The sequence below is a fragment of the Dromaius novaehollandiae genome, chromosome Z (assembly GCF_036370855.1).
Source record: "Dromaius novaehollandiae isolate bDroNov1 chromosome Z, bDroNov1.hap1, whole genome shotgun sequence".
NCBI lineage: Eukaryota > Metazoa > Chordata > Aves > Casuariiformes > Dromaiidae > Dromaius > Dromaius novaehollandiae.
Window position 1 is genome coordinate 29,157,470 of NC_088132.1, and position 23,766 is coordinate 29,181,235.

At 39.0% G+C, this 23,766-nt stretch overlaps 1 protein-coding gene across 2 annotated transcripts in view; it reads right to left on the reverse strand.

Annotated features, from left to right (window-relative positions):
- Positions 1 to 3,387: 3,387 nt before the first annotated feature.
- LOC135325145 (FERM domain-containing protein 3-like) overlaps positions 3,388 to 23,766 on the reverse strand; it is a 146,586-nt gene continuing 126,207 nt past the window's right edge. For both annotated transcript variants that reach the window (XM_064502804.1, XM_064502805.1), the window contains 2 exons: positions 23,322 to 23,443; positions 3,388 to 6,709 (listed from right to left, as the gene is read on the reverse strand). In XM_064502804.1, the coding sequence (XP_064358874.1) occupies positions 6,114 to 6,709; positions 23,322 to 23,443 (718 nt within the window). In that variant the 3' untranslated portion in view covers positions 3,388 to 6,113. The remainder of the gene's footprint in view (positions 6,710 to 23,321; positions 23,444 to 23,766) is intronic.

A 23,766-nucleotide genomic window follows, 5' to 3' on the forward strand; every position in this document is an offset into this window, starting at 1 on the left:
AAACACTTATCCTGAACTGGGGCTTAGGAAACATTACAGCTAAGAACAGCTGTGCTTTGGTGGAGTGTAGTTGCCCAAATCAGTACTGCAAAGGAAACTTCATCAGAAAGAATATACAGGAAGGAGGAAGTGTAAGAGTATATGGCTGACAAAAGAGAGACTTTGTTTGCAGTTCCTGAGCTCTCTTCCCACACAAATTTGCCAACTATGCTATTGTAACAACAAATGGACTACTCGCACATTAAAGAAGCGATCGGTCCTGGCTCTGTGTGTCCCTACCGTATCAGGTTCTTTAGGAGATGTGTTATTTTGTCTCATTCATGAAACTCCAAAGCAACATGGAAGGGGAAAGAAGGGACAAGGACTTCTCATCCATCTCAGGCTGAAAAAGTTGGGATAAAACTAATGGTCTCAAAGGTCATGCTGTTAATAATATTTTTTGGTGAGCTGTACAAAGAAAATGCAACTACTTGAAGTATTCTGGCTTAAGGTGTGTTTTATTGGGAACAAGCGACAGGTTGAAATAGCATGAGCAGATAGGCAGCTATGAAGCAGAGCTGACCAGGCTTACATCTTCAGAGGGCATCCATGTTAGTGCCCACTAACTATAATTGTGGGATTGATGGTGATCTCAGATTACCGCAGGCCTTCTTTTCCTTCTTTCTGTCTTTCATACCCCTGCTGAAGCTCAGTTCACCTCATTAATCTATTTTTCATCTGCAAATCAGCATTCATTTTACTTTTATGCTACTTTATACCAGCTTAGACAGGATCTCCATACTCACCCCTTGTTACAGTTACCTGTCCACAGGCCAGAATCTCAGGTTGCCTTATGCCATCGGTTAGGCAAAAGCAGTAAAGTGGTGGTCATGAAGAGATCATGCTCTATTATGCCACCGAGTTTTGGCATTTCCAGTAGTTATGTAGCTGCTGAGTGAGGATTGCAACTTTTGACTTAGATGCCGAGAATAGGATTTAGGCAGACTATGCACAGATTCTTTTTAGATTTGGCTGCAAAAGTCCATTTTTCCTGTACATAAAATGCATCTCCTTATGTCTACACAGCTTTATCAGTGGGCAGAAGAATCTGAAGGAGGATGTGATCTGGTAAGAACTACCAGGCACACTTAGCAACACTAACCTTCATTCCTAGGTGCATTGCATTGAAAATTAATTTTAAAATACCTACAATCCCTCTCATAACTTCTTTTTAGGAAACTTGCTATCCAAAATATCGAAAAACAAAATACTTTTAAAGTGATTAAAATAAAGACTTTCCAGGAGACGTTACACGCAGCAAATTTTTTCGTTACAGATTCTAAACAGGATATATAGGATTGCAATTAGAGGCTTTTCATGTTCTTCTCTCTACAGTTCTTTCTAATGATACATGTACTATTCAATCAATATAGTTAATAATTCTTCAATCAAAGAAATGCAACCTATTTCATCTCAATTTTTAGTCCATTTAAACCAATTATGTTCCCTTCATTTTCTGTGACTGAGCAATAGCTAGGTGATACTTGTTGATCAGGACAGTGCTGAAGATTCTAGAGGCTCCTTTGCTCCTCTGAACGACAGTACCTGTTATTTTGGTAACTAACTCAGCAAGCATGTTACCTGCATTACTGCATTCAAAAGAAAGTAAAAGCTAACATGAGAGAGATCAAAATGGAATAAATGTCCTGCTCATGTTTAATTTTTATTTTAACACATATATTATTACAGCCATTTTTTCTACCCTTCCTCCACATGATCACAAGATAAAAAATGAATTCCTTATTCTTCTTTATTGTAATGTAGTAGCACGGAGTTATGATTGATTATAAAAGGAAAACCTCAGCGATAAAAGTGATGCCACAGTATTAAATTCAGGTCCTTCTACATCATTAAGCATCACTTCACAGGGACAGAGAGTGTCCATGATTTGTTTGGAGGGAGCTACCAGACATGTAAAGGACAGTTTGTGAGCCTTTCTAACAGTGTAAGATGAAATGATGGCACTGAGTTTATCTTGCTGAGATAAAAAGCAGTATCTGCCTTAAAGCAACCACAGGACAAGTCAGCTTCAAAACATCAGAGTGGCTCCTACAAATTTCTGAAGTTGAGTCTGATGAAGGAATCACCTTTGTAGAGGAGCAGAATGAAAGAAGTAAGACCATGGGATCAAGGTCTTGTAATATAGCATTAATAGTAGAGGTATTTCTTGGCATAAAACACTGCTATAAGAGAATCCAGAGCAAGCTGGTACAAACAGATGAGAAATCAGTTCTGGGATTTAAACAAGAGAAGTTCAGAAACACAGCTGGACCTTCCAGATAATGCTGCTTGCATTCTTGCTAGTGATCTGTAATTTGGCCAACGTGGTGGTTGTCAGATTCTAAGAATTAAGTACAATAACCATTAGCTCAGGTTAACTGTGGCTTGATCTTCAAATGTAGCCGAGACATGACATTTCAGTGAGCTGTATTTTTAGGGGAAGTCTGTAAAAACTATTTTGTGTGTCATCATTTGGGAAGATTTTATGACAAACGTGAAATTTCTACCCAAAGTAAACATTATTTTCACAATACATGCTCAGGACTTTGAATGCAAAAAAAATAAGCTGAGCATAAGCTGTATTCTTCATATGTTAAAGCAGGAATGCAACCTCACTTGAAGGTGGCATTATAACCTGCAGCATTTTAACTGAATAGATCTGTGTTTGTACTAAAAAGTCTCTTTACATTTCAAATCACTAGAGAGCCCATTTAGATTTTGGCACTTTATATAGAGCACAGACATATTTGCATCTTTATGTTCTATATGCTCGAGAATTGGCCTCAGTTGCTCTAAATTATCTGCTCCAAAATGATGTTCCTGTTGCTTAAGCCTCTTGGGAAGTGCCTTTTTGCAGATGACATTTCTTACCAGACAGATGTGTTTTGCACTGGGCTTCCAACCAACTTAACCTAAGCAAGCTCCATTCAGAAGCTGCACAGTTTCATTAGTGCAACACGCCAGTCAGATCTGCCACCAAAAAGTTGAGGCCCTATATCTGTGTCCAGGGTCTGACTTTAAAGCCAGACATGTCAATCTGTAGTCTGTGCACAGTAATTTTATTTGGGGGCAAATTCAAGACTGTGACTAATTCTCCTATGGTAACTGGGCCAACGATTAAGCTATTGGTTAATGCATCAGAAACCATGCTAAGAACATCTGAAAGACTGGCACTTTGTTAGTGTCTCTACAGATAATGGAGGAAAAAACATATGTAAGAAAAGAATTTGTAAGAGTCGTAAGAAATCAGTACTATTTCACGTGCCAGCTGATTCTCAACAAAATGTGTTCTAGGAAAAGCAAGTTCACAAAGTACCTTTCATCACAGGAAATGTCATAATTGCAGAATGCTTTTCTCCAGTGTATTTTTATTAGGGATTCCTGCCATCATATCAACATACAAAACAATCAGGATGTTGACATAGAAATGTGAAATTCACTGTACAAAGATAAGGCTCGAGTTACAGGTATATTTTTCCCCCAGTCTTCAATGAAATAAAACCATTTTTAATTCTTCCCAGAGTTGTGTTTATAAATATTAGACAAACCACAAAATAGATTTCAAGTACATAACATTTTACAATATAATCCAAGCACAGACAGAAATACACAATACTGTACCTACAGATTCTCCATAATCCAACTCTATCATTCTTGCCGATAAAATACAAAGACTGCTACTCTGTCCGAATATGCCCGACCATATGCTTCTGTGTGTGTTATGTGGTCCTGGCGCTTTAAGTTACAGGACTGTCATGACTTTCAATTAAATTACTTTGGTAGACCAGAATGTATCATGAAGGATGGGAATAGCTTTAAAAGGCCAGGCCTGAGTGTATGCACATGGTTAGTAAAGGCAAGCGCATGTGCACACATGCTCTTGCATGTAACCACACACAAAATCTTACGGCACTGCACATTCTCTGAGGTTACTTTCTCATGCAACTCAGCTATTCTCTGATAGAGTTAAAGCAATGCTACTACTTCTGGAGTGCTGTGACTTACAGAGACAAGACTACATTTTAGAACACAGGACCTAACATTTTTCTGTATAATTATCAGACTTAAATAGGAGCCTATATGGAATCTTGTCTCTGTAGTCCAGCAGGATGCCAGCTCTCACAGCCTTCACCACTCAAAACACCATTTCTCACACCTTTGTTTAGAAACGCTAGAAGTGAATAATTTCTTGATAAGGCCAAATGTCTACTTTAGTTCACTCTCCATTTCTATTAGGCTGAGTGATTATCACCTAATGGGAAAGGATCATTTAGCTGCAAGTAGCACAAGATGAAAGACACATCAAGTAACTGATCAATATTTTTTCCGGGGAACAGATTGGCAGGGAGAAATAATGATGAGGAAAAAAAGACAATTGTTCAATTTAGCCTTTGTTGGTTGGAAAATGAAGAGCAATCCATAAGTTTTGAATTGAGAAAAGGAACTCCTAAAAGTTGTCAATGGTTTTGTCCTTTAAAAACTGTGGAGAGAAAAGGAAAGGAGGAATCCTGTAAGGAAATTGCCGTTATCAAAACTACAAGAATTTATGCAGTAGGAATTACAGATGTGGTTATAATAGGTTAAATCCAGGTCTAACAACACAGCCTGAAATATGCCTCCAGTGCACAAATCTCTGAGGCAGAAATATCCCTAGCTTAAATAGGAGCTTTGTCTGTGCTAAGGTCAGGGAAAGGAAAGAATAAAATTCTTCTCTTTTTAGATACAACCTCTATGGTACATCTGGGAACCTTCAAATGTTCTCAGCCATGGACAAGATTTTATATAAGTATATCGTCTAAGCAATACTGGAATAACTGTAGATACACAAATCCATGTAACATGAAACAGCACTAGACCCTGTAACTAGGCGCATAATATTTGGGAAAGAGGGTAAGTATGCTGCTACGTGTAAAAGGAAAACCCATCTGTATGCACAGAAAATGTTAAGTGTTACGAGATTAGTACTAAAGGGCATCAAGGATGAAGATTTATCTCTTAGCGTTTAATCCTTAAACTGTGACTCAGTAGAATTCTTTCATGTCAACTGTACAATCTAATGCTTTGTTTTTAAAAAAGGAATATGTTTTTCTTCTCTACCATTTTTAAAAGTAGGTCACTCATCTACTGATTTAGCTAGGGTTTGGGGTTTTTTCCTACTTACTATTATCTTCTTTCCATATTATGTACAGTAATCTACATTTAGACCAAAGACTCACTCTGTTCCAAAACATACTTGGACTATCTTGTAGAGACTTTCTGCAGCACTGATTAAAGTGTACGACAAACTGACACAGAAGAGGAAGGATCATTACTTTCATTTCTGTTCAGTTCCCCAAGCTTTACAGCCGTGCTATTCAGAAATTCTTTTGATTACTTGGTGTCGTTTCATCTCCCCTAGGCAGCCCCTACTGAACTTGAGTGAACTTTCTATATATTTCCCAAACCACAGCCCCCCTGTGTAGGGCTATATTAAACCCATTCACTCTCCAGCCAGAAGCAGTTTAAAAACAAATTGCTGCTGAAACATTAAAAATACCCTACGTGCCCTTGTGCATTAGTCTTACCAATCTGTACATTTAAATAACATCAGAAGTTGTCTTTTGCTAAAAAGTTACCAAAATATTTTAAACACATAAAACTGTAAAAATCCAAACAGAAAAACAAACCAAAAAACAAAAACCCAGCATAAACATTGCTTGTATAGGCATTGGTTAGAAGAGACTGCTGCACTAAGGAGTATATTCAAAAACATTTTTCTTTCGGTTTCATTAGATTTAGTGTCATGGATTATAAGTTATGAATAGTGAACCTGTTATCCCATCTTGTATGATGTAATAGATGAGCAGGAAGTCTGAAATGCAATGAAAATAAAAGTTCCTTTTTGGTTACTGAAAGGCGACTGGATAAGCCTGTAACTAAAGCAGCTATTTAACTATGTAAAGGAAACTTAAGAATGCCTGTAACCAACTGAATATGAAGACAGCTACCTATTGGTGGCCCCAGGGGTATTACGAAAAGCTGGCACTAACTGAAATTTGAATATAGCCCTTAGTTATAGCGCATTTCTTTAAATTTTAAAAGCTGCCCAGCATGTCACGAATGAAGTTTATTTTGCAAGCCACCCACTGCCTAAGCGGGCAGTAATATTCAATATGAAACTGCTGGAACTCTGGTGTCTGACGGATTTCATGGAGAAAAGAGATTTCAAGGTCCGACTCCAAGAGAACAAGGAGAAGTGGGAACACAAACAACAACAGTCCAAGGCCTACAAGGAGGAGTCTGGAGAAACTCTTCACAAAAGCATTCACCTCTATGTTGCCCATTAGGAAGTCATAGCTCCACCTAAGTGCTCTCCGAGCTTCTTTCAGTTCTTCCTCCTCTGCAATCAAAAATGCATTTTCATCTGCTTCCAGTTCCTCAAATGAATCTGTATCATCTTTCTCATTCTCTGCTCTTGGAGAGGTATCAAAGAGCATGTCAATCTCATCATCAACTGGGGTGGGCAGCAGGCTGGCACTTGGATTGTAGACTAGTTCTGAGATGGTTAAAGGTTCCTCTCTCATCTTCTCTTCCTGTTCAATGGCAAGATCAACGTTCTGCCCAGTCTCCTTAACTGGGGAGCTGGAAATCACAGGGACCGAGATCTCATCTTCCTTTGGCAACTGGATACCTAAAAAAGAGAAGAAGAAAAAAGTGATGCTAAATTCCTGTTTTCCTGGTGACAGAACCCAGCCTTCCAACAGTATTTAATATAGGTCAGAAAGAAGATTCTGCAATCATTTTGAACATGGAAACCTGACAATACACCACTAGCAAAAACTGGAAAAGCCTTTTGAAAGTTGCATCACCTCCGGAGAGCAGCATTTTTTACAGCACTGCAGTACACCAGCACTCCAGACCTGATGATTAACTTCTGGTCTGATGCAGCTGCCACTGGTAGTGGTCTCATACAAAACAGAATAGTTCATTTTCTACTGGCAATTAGACTTCTGATACAAGTGAATATCTTCTGCATATGTGAATTGGTGCTATTAGGGTGCAGCTCATAATAATAATAATTAAAAAAAATCTGCATGAATGAGGTGAAAGTGGTAAGCTAGCAAATTTCAATACAGCATGACATTAAAAAGGAGACAGCAGCTTATCATGATAAAGTCATGTTAAGGGTAGAGAGGACAAAAGAAGAGAAGGCAAATCCACATTATGAAAAGTAAATATGATGGAAATTGAGTAAGTCTTTCACCTCTGTAAAAAGCTCTCTCTCCTCACGTCTCATTTTTTTCTTCCAGTCATCTTTCCACTCTTCATATTAGTAGTCTTTTGTCTCCCTCTCCTTCAAGTTTCTTTTTCCCTTACAGACAAATCTTTCTTATCTTCTCAGTCTTCCCATATGTTCCTTTCTTATGTTCCCCCTTTCAGCTCAAACTCTCGCCTCTCAAAACTCACTACCCTTTTTCCAGTCTAGTTCTAGTTACTCAGTAGTAAATCTCAACTGAACACTGCTACGTGAAGACAGCAGTGACTGGAATCCATTTGCTGCTATTAGTTGTCAGGAGGAGTGGAGGGAATGAGGAGAGCGAGGCAGACAGCTGGGACTTTGAGACAAAGTGATGGGAAAAGAGTTTTAAATGTATTCCCATGTCTGACACTCATTAGCATCATCAGATGCCACCTATGTGCAAAAGGAACAGGCCATACATAGCATCATGTGCTGTAGTAATACATAATAAAATAACACTCAGTTCTTCTTGTTCTGTGATGTTAAGCATCTCTCCATTCTTCACAAATGACTAATCCAGATGCGGTGTTAACATACAGAATAGCAGGTAAAACCTACACAAGTTTACCTGACTTGTCCAACAAGTAACCCAGAAAATTCATGTCAAAATAGTATTTATAATTCAAATTAGCCCAATCTTTGATTCTAGTAACAGATCTCTATAAAAGATAGAGAACTGTAGTCATCAAAGATTCATTTCAGTTTCAGTGCAATAACAAAGATTAAGGTTCAGAGGCTTTAAAGCAATAGGGTGTAAAAATGTATTATTACAGAAAAAACAGAAATCAGAAAAGTGTGAACTGAGCCACAGCTTTCACTATAGTGAAAAGACACACCACTGCACTGTAAATACAGGATACAGGACAAAAGTGAAAAGTAATAATCCTGGTCATAAAATAGCTACAATATAGCAAAATATGCAGCATAGCTTGCATCACAATACTAAGCTACAATTTTAAATATTAACTCCACTATAATTGACCAAAATGTTCCACAGAATCTCTCTCTGAGATCAGACACCTTTTCATTTTTTTCTTGAAAATGACACTGTGATTTTTTTACCAGTATTAGTCTTAAGCCTTGCAGATAACATTCCCTGTACTGAAATTACTAGCTTTGTTTCTGAGGTCTACCTTCCCTCCTTCCCTCCATTTGACTAGACAGCAAAAGAACAGTCTTATGCCCCTGGTTAATGATCATTAAGCTAGCAGTAGGCCATAACTATGTTTCTTCTTCTTCTTCTCTCTCTCTCTCTCTCTTTTTTTTTTTTTTTTTTTTTTTTTTTGCTTTTACGTTTAGCATGACTATCATGCTCAGGACAGAACATACATATCCAAAAAATCAGAGCTTCACAGTAACTGATACCACATCTGTGCACTACCGGGTGTCACCCAACAGCAGACTTGTCCTGGGCCAGACACAGACACATGATTGCATTTCTGCTAGAGCCACAGTACATAACATGTGCAGCTTTATGGTTTTATTCATGCTCTGTGCCACCTACTGAAATACTAACTGTAGAAATCCTGCTGATAAAAGGTAACGATCAATACTTTGTGGGAATGGGCCACAGCACTAGGAATCTCATAGTTTAAGACACTTCCTCGTGGAAATATCTACCGCAGTACCATGTCGTATACCAGAGATCCTCCATATAACCTCTGCAGCTCTGTTACCCTTTGGATAGGCTGGAGAACATAGTAAGTAAGGTACTTGTTAAGTATGCCAGTTTATAGACTTGCCACAAATTGGGTGAGTGATGCCTTGATAATATCCACTAACTTTGAAATTATGCTGAATTTAATACCGGTTGAGGTGAAATGCCAGAAAGTGCAACATACGAAATACTCAATTTATTACAGATACTTCTAAAAGGTGTAAGCAGTGACAGAAAAACTAAACTTGACCTATTTGCATTAAATTTCTCCTTGAAGAAGCCAGCTCCTTACCTGACAAGAGAGCTTTCAGAATCCCCTTTGTTGTGCAGAGTTTTACGCCTTAGGTTTTTTATACATGTGTGTGTGTGCGCGTATGTGTGTGTGTATATATATATATATTTTTTTTTTAGACAAAGCCTCCTCAGTACAGAACACCATCCTCAGGAAGCATTCCCCCGTCAGTAGCACACATTAGCTGCTGCAGTTGATTTCCCCTTTGAAGTCTTCAGAATGGCCCAGACAGACCCCTCCTCCTGAAATTTTTCATTTTTTCTTGCTTTGTAGAAGATAAGTTTGTACAGCTTGTACAGGCAAAATAAGTGTTTGGTTTTCTTCCTGGGTTAGTTCTCTGCTGTTTTTTCTTTCTGAATTGGCTTGTTAGATGTTCTCATGAGCACCAGCAGCAGCACGTTGCCAGTAATGGACAGAGAACAGGATTGCTCTTTTCAGCAACAGCTAGCCAGTAGGTCTGCTTAACTGTATTGAAACCTTGTTCTTATTAAAGAAAATGCAACTATCTCCTTATTAGCCTAATTTGACTGGCTAGCAAACAATTCCTTGCCTCAACTACTCCGTCCTCTCCCATCACAGTCATTTTAGACAGTCATCACATTTAAACACAAAACATGTTTTACAGTGGAACTTTTTCAGGCGAGAATATATTTGGGGTGATCCTCCTCCTGTAACAGCTGGTAACACTGGATCATCAAACCATACTCTGAAGCTATATGAGAGTGCAGTCCTGGGATCTTGAATAGAAATGCCAAAATTTTCAAACTTTCTAGCCCAAAATGAGTCATCTACACATGTATTTGATATACAAGTATAACAGTTTGCTTTTCAGAGGTACAGCACTTCCTCTTAAATTTAATAGGAGTAAAAGGTACGTTGAACTGCTTACTTAGGCACCTCAGTATGGATTAAAGGACCTAATTTTAAACCCCCCAAATTAGCGAATCCTGGCCATAAGCCTCCCTATACCTGCTTAGATGCAAGGTCAGTAATATGTCTGTTCTTCATGTTTCTTATCATGCAGAGGACAGCTGCAACTACTCCAAAGAAAGGTCACCTCGAATTATGATTCTGAGGCCTTCTCTCCTTCCCCAGAGTAAATTCCAGTGTGCATAACACACATTGTGACCATAAACAAGAAAGTTCATATTAACATTAACATTGTTCTTTTCTCAAAGAGCTGGCAAACTTTTTTGACTTTGTGATTAACCTGCAGATAGAAGGCAGCAGAGTAGCCTTTTCAGATCAGTGCTTTCTAAAGAGGTTGTATTAAAATTAGAATATGCCACAGTCCTAAGTTACTATCAACTTTGTGGTCCATTTTTCATTTTGAACTTCTTATTTAGGAGAGCTACAATCAGAGGAAGGCACATATGAAACTAACCCAATTACTACTGCCAATCCACACTACCCATACTCATTTGCTCATATGGCAATTGATGTTTCCTTAACATAAAGCAAAACAGTGTTCAAGAAAGGGACAGGATTTTAACTATCTTACAACATGTGCTGTTAGAGCATATTAAATCAAAGCAACTGTATTTTACACCAGCTTGACACAAGTGTAAATGAAAATTGTTTTAATATAAAAAATTTGATAATTTAGAGTAGGCATTAACTGGTATTGTTGCAAGCTGATTTGAAATTTAAAAAATTAAATATATAAAGCAGTTCTTTTAATTCCTTCATATCCAATGTCACACTATAACATTTGTGGAGTCAAAGATTCAGGAAACATTTACTCATTAACTGTGGTCAACATAAGCCCAGTCACACTGCAGTATACAGATACCTACATTGTGTATGTCAGATTTTGACAGTGTCAAAAGACATGAATGTCATGTTGTTATTGCACATATCATTTACAATGCTGAGACTTCTTATGCAGGCATAAGAATATCACATTAAAATGTAAAAACTCAAAATCATGAGACTTAACCACACTAAATATTCCAATAATAAAAGCTTATATAATCTGAAAAACTGGCTCCTTTGTTACTTTTTGGATATGCTTCAAGAGAGTCAGTTATCTCAAGTAATGAATCCAAGGTTTAAAAAAGAAATCCTCAAAGACCGAGTTCCAGGAGAAAGAGAGAACACAGAATCTAAAGCAAGCCTGAAGCCAGCACCCTTTAATCAGTTCTGTGACACCGCTGCAAATCCTTTGCTCTTATTCATACACGAAAATTACTCTGCTGTCACCCTTATAAAGTTAAATTTTATTTAAATTTGGGGGCTAGATTTTGAAAAGCCTACTGTTTCTTTAATAACAGTTAAATTTTATATTGTATTTGGATTTAAAGGAATCTGCCTTGAGTATTAAATTATGTGTGAGAGCATTTCTTCCTTCCTTTCTTCATTTTCTATTTTTACAGGCAGTTGCATTCCATAGATCAGAATCTTTTAATACATGTTACTGGTATATCAAGTGAAAAAGCTAATTTTTATTTCCTATATTATACATCTATTCCAAAGGTTTGCTACCCTTCTCTGGCAACCGTATGAGTTTTATGGAGCACGAGTGGTCTCACTATGCTAGCCAAAACTCCGTACCGCCCTTCACTATACTCCACCAAATGCTGGGATGGCTCCAAACCTCTAACTTGCTACTGCAGATAAGCATGCGAACAGCTGAATAAAACACAAGCTTTACAGCGGCCGTATGCTGTGAACACGAACATGCAGGAGGTCTGCCATAAATGCTGGCAGCTGCTCGTGTTTCTGAAGAGGCCAAAAACAGCAGCTGAGGATTAGCAGAGTGAAGGGCAGCCCCAGCTCCGCTATTCTGAAGTAGCTACGTTTGCTGGAAATAAAGTGCCTATCTCAGAAAAACGTATGCACTGTTGCTAAAAAATTCAGTTCACACATTGCCAGATATACTGCGCACAGCTTTACCCACCAGGCATGCAAACACAATTGCCCACCTGTAACGGGCTTGCATTGGAGCGAAGGGAATGAGTGTGAAGATTTCCTTCTTTTAGAGGGAAGGAGAGGGTAACTGTCTCACGTGAACAAAATGCAGAGGTCCCAAAAGACATGTAGGAAAGGGAAACAGAATCTAGAGCTCCATTAAACTCAAATATTCCCCTACACAGGATCTACATCAAAACAGGGTCTGCATCATGGCCAGACATGCAGCTCTTGAACCCAGGCAGTCATAGATCCCAGCCTTGCCCAGTTTACACTCATAAAATTAACCTATTCTGTCTTTGCAAGGTGTGTCTTTCCAGCTTGCAATTCCAGTTTGTTTTAGAGTTACTGGGGGTTTTAAAACGGAGTAAAGCAACGTCATAGTTGCCAGCTCACACCAGTTGCAAGCACTGAGACTGCAGCATTACAACTGGACTCCAACTGTGTCATTTGTCACAGTTTTCAACTAACATCAAGACAGTGCAGCTACCCGAGGCTGCCGCTCTGCTTTTCACCCCCCGCAAAGCACACCCAAAGTGCAGAGATAAAAGCGAAACAGCGCATGCAGTACAGAAGGCCTTATCCTCCCTCTATGCTGGAAGCAACCCACGCCAGCATTGCTGACCCCCTTCCTGAACTAGGATTAAGCAGCAAAAGGGTAAAAAGAGCATCAGAGCGATGGAACGGTACAGCACGGCAATAGGAATGCAATGGCAAAGCGTGTGCGTGCCAGCAGATCAGAGAACGGGGAGGAGCTGATCACAGGACTGGAGCGATGCCGTGTCCAACAAAGGTCAAAACCAGCAAGGCTGTGAAGGACTGGGTGCTGACGTGAAAGCTTAGCACCTGAGGAAGGACAAGCGGGACGCTTTCAGCATCCCCGCTCGGCTTGCGTCAGCACTTGTGCAAGTCAGCGTTGCTCTGAAACAGTCACATGCAGAATGGGGTTCTCCCAAAGAGTTGCATGCACCTTGCCTGTCCCCCGAGAGTCTGCAGCACAAACCAACTACAGTCCTTAGCTTTTATATGCTGATATATAGATTTTTTGAATGCGTACACCAAAAAGGATTATATATAAATAGCACTGTTTTACCATAAAGTTTTTAAGAGCCAGTATAGCCCCAGTGTTCATCCGTTGCTCAAGCAGTCCCATATTAAACCATTACAATGGCTTGTATGTGCTTGGAGCCAGCATTTCATCTCTAAGAATACATGTATATGTACACTCATGCTTTTTCAATTTTGCCACTGAAGTTTGCAACAAGGGAGTTAGGTTCATTCTCACAGATACCACAGTTTCTCCTGAGCGGTGAATTCATTACATAAAGGCAGCCAGGAGCTGCTGCCACTCAAAGGCAACTCACAGCAAAAAGCAGGTTCTCCCATACCTGCTGCACTTGCTGCTTTTGATTTTCAAATGCTGGCAGGTGTGAAAATACTCTGGTCTTTGTCAGAACATCCTCAGTTAATTTCCTATAAACATTTATTTCTAAAACAAAGATTCAAGATGCATGGAAACATCTGTCCAACTATATATGCAAAATATAAAAAGCAAACAGTATCATAGAAAGCAATGGAAAAAACAACTTGTAAAATGTCTTATTGCATTGAGTAGAGACAGATTGATAGATGGACTAATCCATCTTTGGCAAACAAAAAGATTTATAAAAATAAATAAAACTTTGTTTCAGTTGCTATCCTGAACAATACTGAATATTTTTTGTTTCTTAGGATGCCCTCCTGTTAGATACAGTGCAAAAGAGATGAGAATCTGGCTCCTATTTTTTCAGTACTATTATTCATTATATTTTATTATTCAGTATCTAGTAAAATAGATATTAAAAAAGTTACAATCTGTTAGCCCAACTCAGTCAGTTGTAGTAAAAGTGAGCTACGAGCTAAGCAGTATCTGCTGGTTTATTCACTTGACATTCAAAATCTGCTAGCAACCTATCTGCTAATTTAAGAACTATTTAGTTTTGTCAGAAATTATCAGTTTTACAGGTGTTTCTCCCCATCAGTCCAAGAAAACTACAAGAGCAAAATCCCTGTAATTAATTTGTTAGCAATTAACAAATAAATCCACAATTTAAGATGTTACAATAAATCTCACTTAAGTTTTGCCTCATTCATACTCCATTTGCAAACCTTCTCCCCTTAGCAATTCCCCTTTATCCTCTGCTGTACTTGATGTAATACTGTCATTCCCAGTACAGTTTGTTTCTTTCCCAGTGACCAGTATTAGTATAACAAACTATGACAAAAAGTTAGAAATTAGCTTTTTCTGCAGAAAATCATGAAAGTAGCTGAGCAAAAGAAGTTTAACTTTACCAGCCCTTCTGGCTGTGATCTTGGATCCATGCCGCAGTAATCGAACGCTCACTTCCTTGTTACAGTGGTTAACCATACGCAAATGAATACTTCTCTTGGTTTGGATTTTTACAAGACATTTCACCATTTTGACTATTATTCTCAGTCTTGTAAAGGCTCAACCCATACTGGCTTTGACCTTTTAGTGCGTTTCCACTGAGTTTTAATAGACTAACAAGTCCCTCTCAATGAATCAAATGACAAGCTTCTAACACGGCCAACAAAAATATCCCGGTAGGGAACAGAACGAGAGGTTATTTTTAAACATTTCCAACTGCCTCCTAATGTACAATACAAACTTCCACAGCATCCATCTCAGTTAGCAGTTGCTAGCATAACAGCTGAATCACACACACAAGCATAAAAATATCCAAGACATCAGAACAGAGTGCAATGAAACAAAAGACCAGCGTTTAGCACCGGCTTTTCAAAGAACAAAATGACACCGTGGCTATTATTTTTCTAAAGAGCTTCGATTTGGTCACTGATGTCAATTCCCTGCTATTACCTGGAAAATACTTATGGAAAAACACATAGTGACATACGGACAAATCCTGTCATGTGCTTACAAGCCCTCAGTCAGCGGGGAAACCAATAAGACGAAAATGATTTAATTTCAAGCCTAGTATCAAACCTGACCTGCCTGTGAATAAATGAGAAAAGAAAAATCCTAAGTTTGGGAAAAATGTCTGTCTCTGTATATACGCTCCAGTTCTCAGCTGTAGACAACTACTGAACACCTTCGTATCCACCAGAACGATGGGCCGTTTCAGAAGGCCGGTCACTTCAGTCTGTCCAGTGGGGATATGCAGGCTGCTAAAAAAGGCATGACGCCTATATGCTGACTGCCGATAACCTGCTGCAGCTGGCAGCACCACGTGCGTAGCGTTGCGCTGTCGTACTGCGAAAGGCACTCTTACTGAGCCCACTGAAACCACAGGGGGAAGGTGGTAGTTTCTCACCTCCCAAAACACTTACCTTTAACGTTGGAGATGTGCCGTGCTGGCAGTGTCTTTGTTACCCGATGTCCTTGCTCTCTGCGCCATGAAATGACTGGCGTGTGTGCAAATATGTGGGAGAGAATAGGGAAAGGGAGACGGTCCTGCAAATGCGTGTTTCACACCAAGCAATTTCTCTCACAGAAAGAGAAATTTCTCACCAAGCAATTTCTCTCATCTATTTTGATGGAGCTTTTGGAAAGCACCTTTATGGTGGCTCCTTATCCCCTGTCTGGCCTAGAAAATAGCAATTTGCAGCAGTGCTCTTTTGCACTGCTTCCTCCTGCAGAGCAGATGCTCCACCGCTACTTTGGGGGCAACCCCTTTCCTTCTCCCCAAGCCAGTTCCTTGTGGGGCTGAGGAAAGATCAAATGCCCTTCCGCTTTCTATCTCTATGTTGTCACCGCTTCAAAAGTAGGATTCCTGTCTGCCGTACTCATCTTTATTCTTATTGCTGTTGTGGCCACCAAAAGCATATAATTAAAATCTCACCAAAAAGGGCTGAGTCCTCATTGTGTACATAGCTAGAAAACTGTAAAGCGCCACTTCTTAAAAAAGTATAATTACCAGCATGTTTTAAGCACCCAAAGGAAAGCCTATCTGAGGAAGTAAATGTCACCTGGACAGAGCTAAGAATGATTTCCAACAGCAATACATTCATGTAGATGAATATACATATATAATTTGTATTTTATGTGACTGTGTTCATGTAAAACAGAAATGACTGTGGGATTGCATGACACTGCCCATGAACCATATATCCAGAACTAAGGGAGATTTATTCTGAAATCATGCAGCTAAGTCAGCACCTCTGTCTTTACTACTTAACTCTTGGCAAGTAAGGAACAGACCATCTCACAGCACAGAAAAGACTGCATGACGTGATGTTGGCATCAAGTCCTGCGTAATAGTTGGAGGATGTTTTTCAGCAAGGATTTTCCAGACAAGAAGCCTGTTTCTCTCCTGTAGAACCATCTGAAACTCTCTGGTTGCAGGAGAAAGCCAGGAAAGCAATGACTCCAGTCTTAGTAACTTCCTGAATTTGCAGCTCTTGTCACTCTCCTTCCTCCTAAACTGCAATTACAGATATTGATACAACTGCAATTCCAACCACTGGTGGAAACTGCGTTAGCAAGACCCTTAGCATTCATGCACATTTCCATTGGAGGTTGAAAATGGTGGAGTGTTGTAATTTCTCTTAAAAAGTATGGTTTAAAAAAAAGCAAAAACGATCCCCACCGAACAACACAAAAGTAAAGCTGATAAAAGCACTCTTCAAAACTTGTATGCTTCTTCCCTCCACCAGTAAAAATTGCAAACAGGAAACTTCTATTCAAACACAACAGTTCTAATATATTGGTGAAAAGGAAATGTATCACCTGCCCTCAAGTTCTAGAGATACAGCATTACAATGATGGGGGTTTTGTTTTGTTTTGAACAAAAATAGTGATCTTATCTTCTGAACATAATGCCTTGTGCTAAATACCTGAACATCTGAGAATTTGTAATTATGTTAGAAAGGAACGTTGGCAGAGCTTATTATCGTTAGCATTAGATACTGAAGATTACTCGAAGCAAAAGGTTTGCCTGTAAAAAGCCTGATTTCAAACATGGTAGCACAAAATTAAAAGGTTAGATGACCATGAATCCAAGTTATTTTGTTGAACATAGACATGATGATGCACATAATGATGCACAAACATCTCCTGATTCCAGAGCAACCTTTGGGAGACTCCCAGAAATCTGCAAGACAAAGTGCACAGCAGAGGAAGAAACTTCAGATGACCAGGCTTTATTCCATAAATGAGATAAAGACCTCATCATTAAAAAATTACCAAACAATTAGGAGGAAGGCCCATTATATATAACCTCAATAAAGGATGCTCATTTTGGCCTTTACCAAGTTTAATGGAAAATTAGAAAAACTTAATTATCTCTCCAGACCACAGAAATCTAAAAATGGAACTGTTATTTTATTTTGAAAAGCCACTAAGAAATCTGATGGCCTCCTGCAAACCGCTTTTCTTTTTACTATTATTATTATACATACATGCACACCCTCCAGGTACAATTAGCTACCAGGACTATTGCTTCTGCTAATTTCAAGGGGAAGAGCAGTTTGATGCTCTGTGACACAAGACATTTCACGATTCTCTCCATCTGACATATTAAGATAAATTGTTTTATATACAACAGATACAATTTAAAAAATATGCATGCTGAAGAGCTGTGTATTACTTCTACCCTAAAGTAACACTTGGTACTAAACCAATCTTTTTTCTAATAAAAAGAAGTAATGTAGCAAGACTGAGCTGTGCACAAGAAAAAAAAGTGGACTGAATTATCTGTTATGGTATTCTTGCTGTATAAACTTGACATGTGAACAACTACATAACATTATTTTGTATTTTACTGGCATATTCTTAATACTTATGAGACTATTATGCGTAAGTGGCCAACACTTCACGTGTTTTTGCCTGAGCTGTATGCCCAAAATTCCACATGCATCAGCTACATACTCGAAGCTTACACAAATCAGAATTCACAAGTACAGCCAGACGACTAGACATATACAGTAGCTGGTGTGCGTTCATTCCCATACGTTGTTGTCAGATGCAGCAGAGGCTCCGCACGATAGAGGAAAGCTATCATTAATACCAATTAATGCCATCAATATTGCTTACATCCTTAAGTGATATGCAAAAATAAAGTTCAGCAAAATGTGCACTAGCTGCAGATTTTTATGGAGCGATGAACAGCCGGTAGGCACACATCTGCTTTTGACAGACAGCTAACATAAGGAAAGGATAAGAGCGCTCCACACACTACACACATGCACAGCCTTTTTTTTTTCCCCCTTAAAAAAAAAAGAAAGAAAAGTCTTTAAAAGCTTGCCCAGCTAAGTGAGGACATCTAAAAAGCGTGCAAATCTCTGGGAAAAAAAAAGGTTAAGAAACCTGGACCTTAAACCAAAGGAATTTAGGATGAATCTGCATCATCACCTGTTTTGTAAAATGCAGTACCAGATAGATCATTCAGTAGAATGACTGCAGCTTGCTACTTTTCATTCACTCCCAAGTCAAGTCAATGTCACCAGGGAAATGAGTCATGTATGAAACCTGAGCACATAGGTATCAAGTGGCTTAAGTCTTCACCACTTTGTCAATACCACATTAATATTCTATGACTCAGAGGGTTGGGTTTTTGTTTTTTTGCTTGGTTTTTTTTTTTTTTTTTTTTTTTTGTAGTATTCAAATATGTGAAGCTGTGCTTGCAAGTGGTGCCAAGTGATCAGGAGAGGAACTAATCTTTAAAACCGTATCAGATAACAAAAGAGGGCAGCCATACAGTTGTCATAGTGATACCAAAAAAAAAAAAATACAAACATGTTCAACTGCACCACGGTGAAAAACCTTCCATGGAGCAAGTCCAAAGGACCTAATTTGGGCTTCTGCGACACAGATGAACCCTGCAAACAGACTTCTGGACACAACTTCTGCAGTGAGGTGTCTTTAGAAGAACATCCTTTAGGTTCAGGCGGTAGAAGTGACCTCTCCAAGCATATCTTATACTCATACATGTAAAAATAAATTCCACATTATAATCTTGTAGGCAGGATAGTCATTTTATGGTTTCATCTATACACTACCATGCCTCTTTACTCCTCCTGAGGTGGAAGGACATTACAGCAAAATAAGAGTCACGAACAAGCAACATGAAAACATGAAGAATTTTGAGCATTATCAACAAGGAACTGAGAACTGACCTGTAAAACCTAAGGCATGAGGACTTCAGATGAATTTTCTGAAGACAGATATAACAAAGTGGAAAAGGGAAGGAGATGCTGCAAGAACATGATAGAGAGTTGAGAAGCAATATACAAAAACGCAGTAACATGAGGGGGAGGGAAGGGAATCACATGCTAGAGGCTGTGATGCTAATGCATGAAACAGGAATTAAAGAACAAAGTCTAGAGTAGAAACAACTGAAATACAGACATTAGAATGCCACAGACTATGAAACCACAAAACTGACCACACAGAACAGCTAAACTAGTGGGAAATGAAAACTTACATGGACAAAAAGATGAAAATAAAATGTTCAAGATGTCCAAAGACAAAAAAAATACCGTTGTTTCTGGAGAGAGCTCCCTACCTCACGACACCTAAGGAAACTCTGAAAGAACCTTGTGAAATTGAGTTATAGAAGACAGGATGTGATTACAATGATGTAAAATATTTGCAGTTATTACCAGAAAGAATCTATAAAAATGTTAATCTAGGGGAATACTGTTTTGCCTTTTTTTTTGGCAGCTTGAGACTCAAGAATGAGAATCCTGTGAAAATAATATCTTTAAAGTAATTTTCATTAACTAAATAAAAATGCATTAGCCATCGTTTGATTTATATAATCAGTGAGTCTAGCCTGAAAACTACTGCCAACACCCAACATATTTCTTAAACAAATTTCTACAGCTCTTCAGGGCTTTCAGTAAAAGTTAGACAATTTCATCTGTCAGCAAAATAAGAATCACTAAGTATTTCTTGATTTTCATCTGAAAAAATGCATTTAAAATCTTGAGGTGGAAGAGAAGTCACTTTATGTATGAAATATGCTCTCCTTAGTCTTGCAGCTCTTCTAGCCCAGGTCTAGTAAGCCAAGGTCATCCAGATTAGATGCTATATAGCAGCACTGGCATCTGGAAGCCTCTGTGCCAATCAGTGAGGCATCAGCTCCTTGCTCCTGAATCCCAGCACTGAAATCCACTGACACTTGGGTGCCAGCGGCTTGCACAGAACCAAAATACCATTGAAATACGATCAGAAATTGCTTATTTCTTAAAAGGCAGATCTTCTGGGCTTCAGTTGAGTTTCTGTTGGCATACTCACTGTCTAAGTTGACAAGAAAAGTACTGTCAGGTGCATTGGTGGTCAATCTCTGAAGGTAAGAAGGTACATTTAGGAATACCAGTTCAAATCTGGGTGCTTAAACTAGTAATTGCACACTTGTATATGGCCTCTAAGTGCAGATTTGTGGACCCTCTTGAAGAATGAGGCACCAACAGACAGACTCAGGACATTTTTGCTTGCCCTTCTAACAAAAAATAATTTAATTATTTATTTTCAAAATTTCTAAAATACCTATAACAATAGTATCATGGACATCCGATATCTTTATTCCCACACATTGTAATCTTTTCTGACCACAATATTTAGTCAACATACCCTTTCTTCTATGTCAGCAAAATCTGGACACTTCGGACTTTCATGGAAGACCTTTCATTTCAGCATGATAATCCTGACAGATTTGTAAAGACAAAATTTAATGTGTGAGAATGGCTGGGCTTTAATTATTTTTTAATATTTGTTGCATTGTGTTTATTTTCCATCTGAAAGATTTCTCCTACAGAGAATGAGGCAGGCTGAAGTTGTTCAAAATCCCCTACTGAATGCTTCTTCTGCTAGCACTGTCTCGATTGCTTTGTTCCCTAGCAACATTCAAGTAACTGGCACGTAATCTTTCCTCTCATCTGGCAGTTTCTGTTAGTTCAGTTTCATACCTCTCAGACTCGGCCAACTCAGAATTAATCTCTCCAGCAATTTTAGGAAGCACAGAGATATATTCAAAACATTGATTAAAAAGGATAATACTACAAATCACTAGGCCATGGTAGTTTTGGCAGTGTATTTTGCTTGTCACATATAAAGTCGATTTAAATATAGGAACAAGTTTTGCTCTGTTAAAAGAGAAAAACATGCACTCCACTGACTGCGCAAGGAGCACATGGCAGAGCCTTACAGAAACGTTAGTGGGGGTCCTTGAAGCTGCATTAGCCGACCTACATAGCATAGAGGCAGCTGAACTGCCCCAGAGCCAGCTTAGGCATGGCTGCACCACGCTCTTTTGCACAGGGTCAACGGGCCCTTTGCGAAGCTCCCCAGACGCTCTGTCCCCACCACAGGCCCCAGCGTTTAGAGATGTTGAGGCTGATTCGCATCTGTAATGCACTAAAAACCATTTGCTAATGCAGCTAAGCCAGTCAGTCGTGAGGCTAGCTGCCTTCCCTCTCTCTGCCTACAAACTCCTACTCCCACCCTTGCCCTGGCAGAGGATCTTGCCTGACCCTCTGTGACGAGCCAGTCCAAAATGCTGAGCCAGCAGGAAGTAGGACATTTTGCAGTTAAGAGTTATTTTATTATTATTTTAACTGCTTGTACCAGTGCAAGGCAGGAGACAAGAATCCACAGCAGAAGGATGTATGAGAGTGTGCAGGGAGGTGGGAGGAGGGCCAGTTTCAGTGTCAGTGAGCTGTTAGATCAGTTCAAGGTACCATTTGATAATACAGCTAAGTTCACTAGCAGAAAATACTGTATGAGAATCAAGTATTGTTACTTAACAGCAGGAGGTATTAACTACGTGTAAAACATCTTACAGGAAACAACCCACCAGCAAATATTCGTATTAGTCTCAGAGCTAACAACAATCTGTGTGACTAAAAGGAAAAGTGGTTTTTGAACTTACATAACATATATTTGAAACATATCAGCACTCTCTGAGGAGCATATAGCAATGGTAACTCAGCAGTTTTCAAAAACAGGTTTCATTGCTTAGAGTCGTAAGTGTAGCCCAAAAGCCTTCACAAGCAGCAAGCTGCTGTCATTCTGCAATGGTGATAATTGCCTAGCAGTAATACAATGCTTGGTTTTTGGCTTCCAGAAAGCAAAATTCCCATAAAATGGAAATATTTCGTAGCAGAGGTAAGCAAGCAATTGTTGACATTAACTACATGTCATTCCTCTATTACTGTTACTTATTATGATCTAAGTGCACAAACAACCTAATTCTTAGCGAAATCACTTTGTTCTTACTAGAGTCCATGTTGAAACTCCACAGAATGAACAAAACAGGATTTCACATATGAATGGTGTAAAATAAAATTAGGACAGCCTCCCATGAAAATGAACATACTTGCAAAAGCTCAGCTGTTTTCTGTTTCCCAAGCATTCACATTGCAAATGATCTGATCCACAATAAAGCAGCAGTAGAGCTCATATTCGCCAACTTGTGAAACTCTATTAGCTCGCTGTATCTCAACTGAGAACTGGTTGGCTTCTTTTGGTTGGTTATGCAAGACTGCAGCTACCCTCATTCAAACTGGCCAAGATGTTCACACCATTATTTGTAATGACTGCATCTCAGAAGCATAGGTGCTGAATGTGATTTTTAAAGTGTCAAGGAATAAGCAAACACATAGAAAGCTTTGTTTTACAAAACATGTTTAAACCCATCCTCAAATAATGTCCCTTTGTGTCAGTGGAGTTAAATTAGCAGAGAGTTTTTCCTGCATTAGAACAAGGCAGAAATAAATATAAAAGTAAAGGGAACCAAGTAAAACAATGTACCTGGCAATAAATTGTCAGCTTTCACCTCAGAGTAACTGCAGTACATGTTTAGTAAAATGGTCCTGTATGTTGAGACTGTTTACTTTATGTCCCTTTCACATGACAATCTCTGAAAAGATTTTAGATACAATAAACTCGACACAATTAACTTTCCTCCCAGCAAATCTTGCATGAAGCTGGTGCACAGTTCTTAGAGCCAAAGATCATTTCTCAATACAATGTGCAAAGACTTAATGGTGTGACTCCTAAACAGAATTGTTCCATATTTTCCATATACTAGAGTCAGTAACACACCTGTAAGTTTTTTTCATATATACTATTTTCATAATAAATATTTACTGAGTGTGGGGCAAGAATCAGGTAAGTGACTCACCTTCATCTAAAGGCACCTCTTCCCCCTCGCATGGGGAAGGAAGGAGGGGCTGCAGAGGCTCCATGTTAATTATGAGTTGCTTGTTCAAGGAGGGAGAGCTGCGACTCTGGGTAATGCTGGTTCTAAACCAACAGGGAAAACAGGGTCAGTTTGTTCATAAGCAAACAATTACAATCATATCTGTCTTATCTCAGAATCGCTTTGCATAAATGATGATAGGCCTTGAGCTATCAAGGCTGTGCACACTGGCTGCCACTTTCAGCTGTGTAATGCTGCACACTCAGCAGATGTAAACTTTTCAACTCTTGAAGTGTAAGAGAAGGCTTTGTGCAGGTGCATTTCTGCTTATGCAGCCTAGCTTCTTCTCATCTCACACAGGATTGCAGTGTGTTGCTCCTCTCTACACTGTACAGCAGATAGGATTATTTGGCTTCAAGGAAGGGGA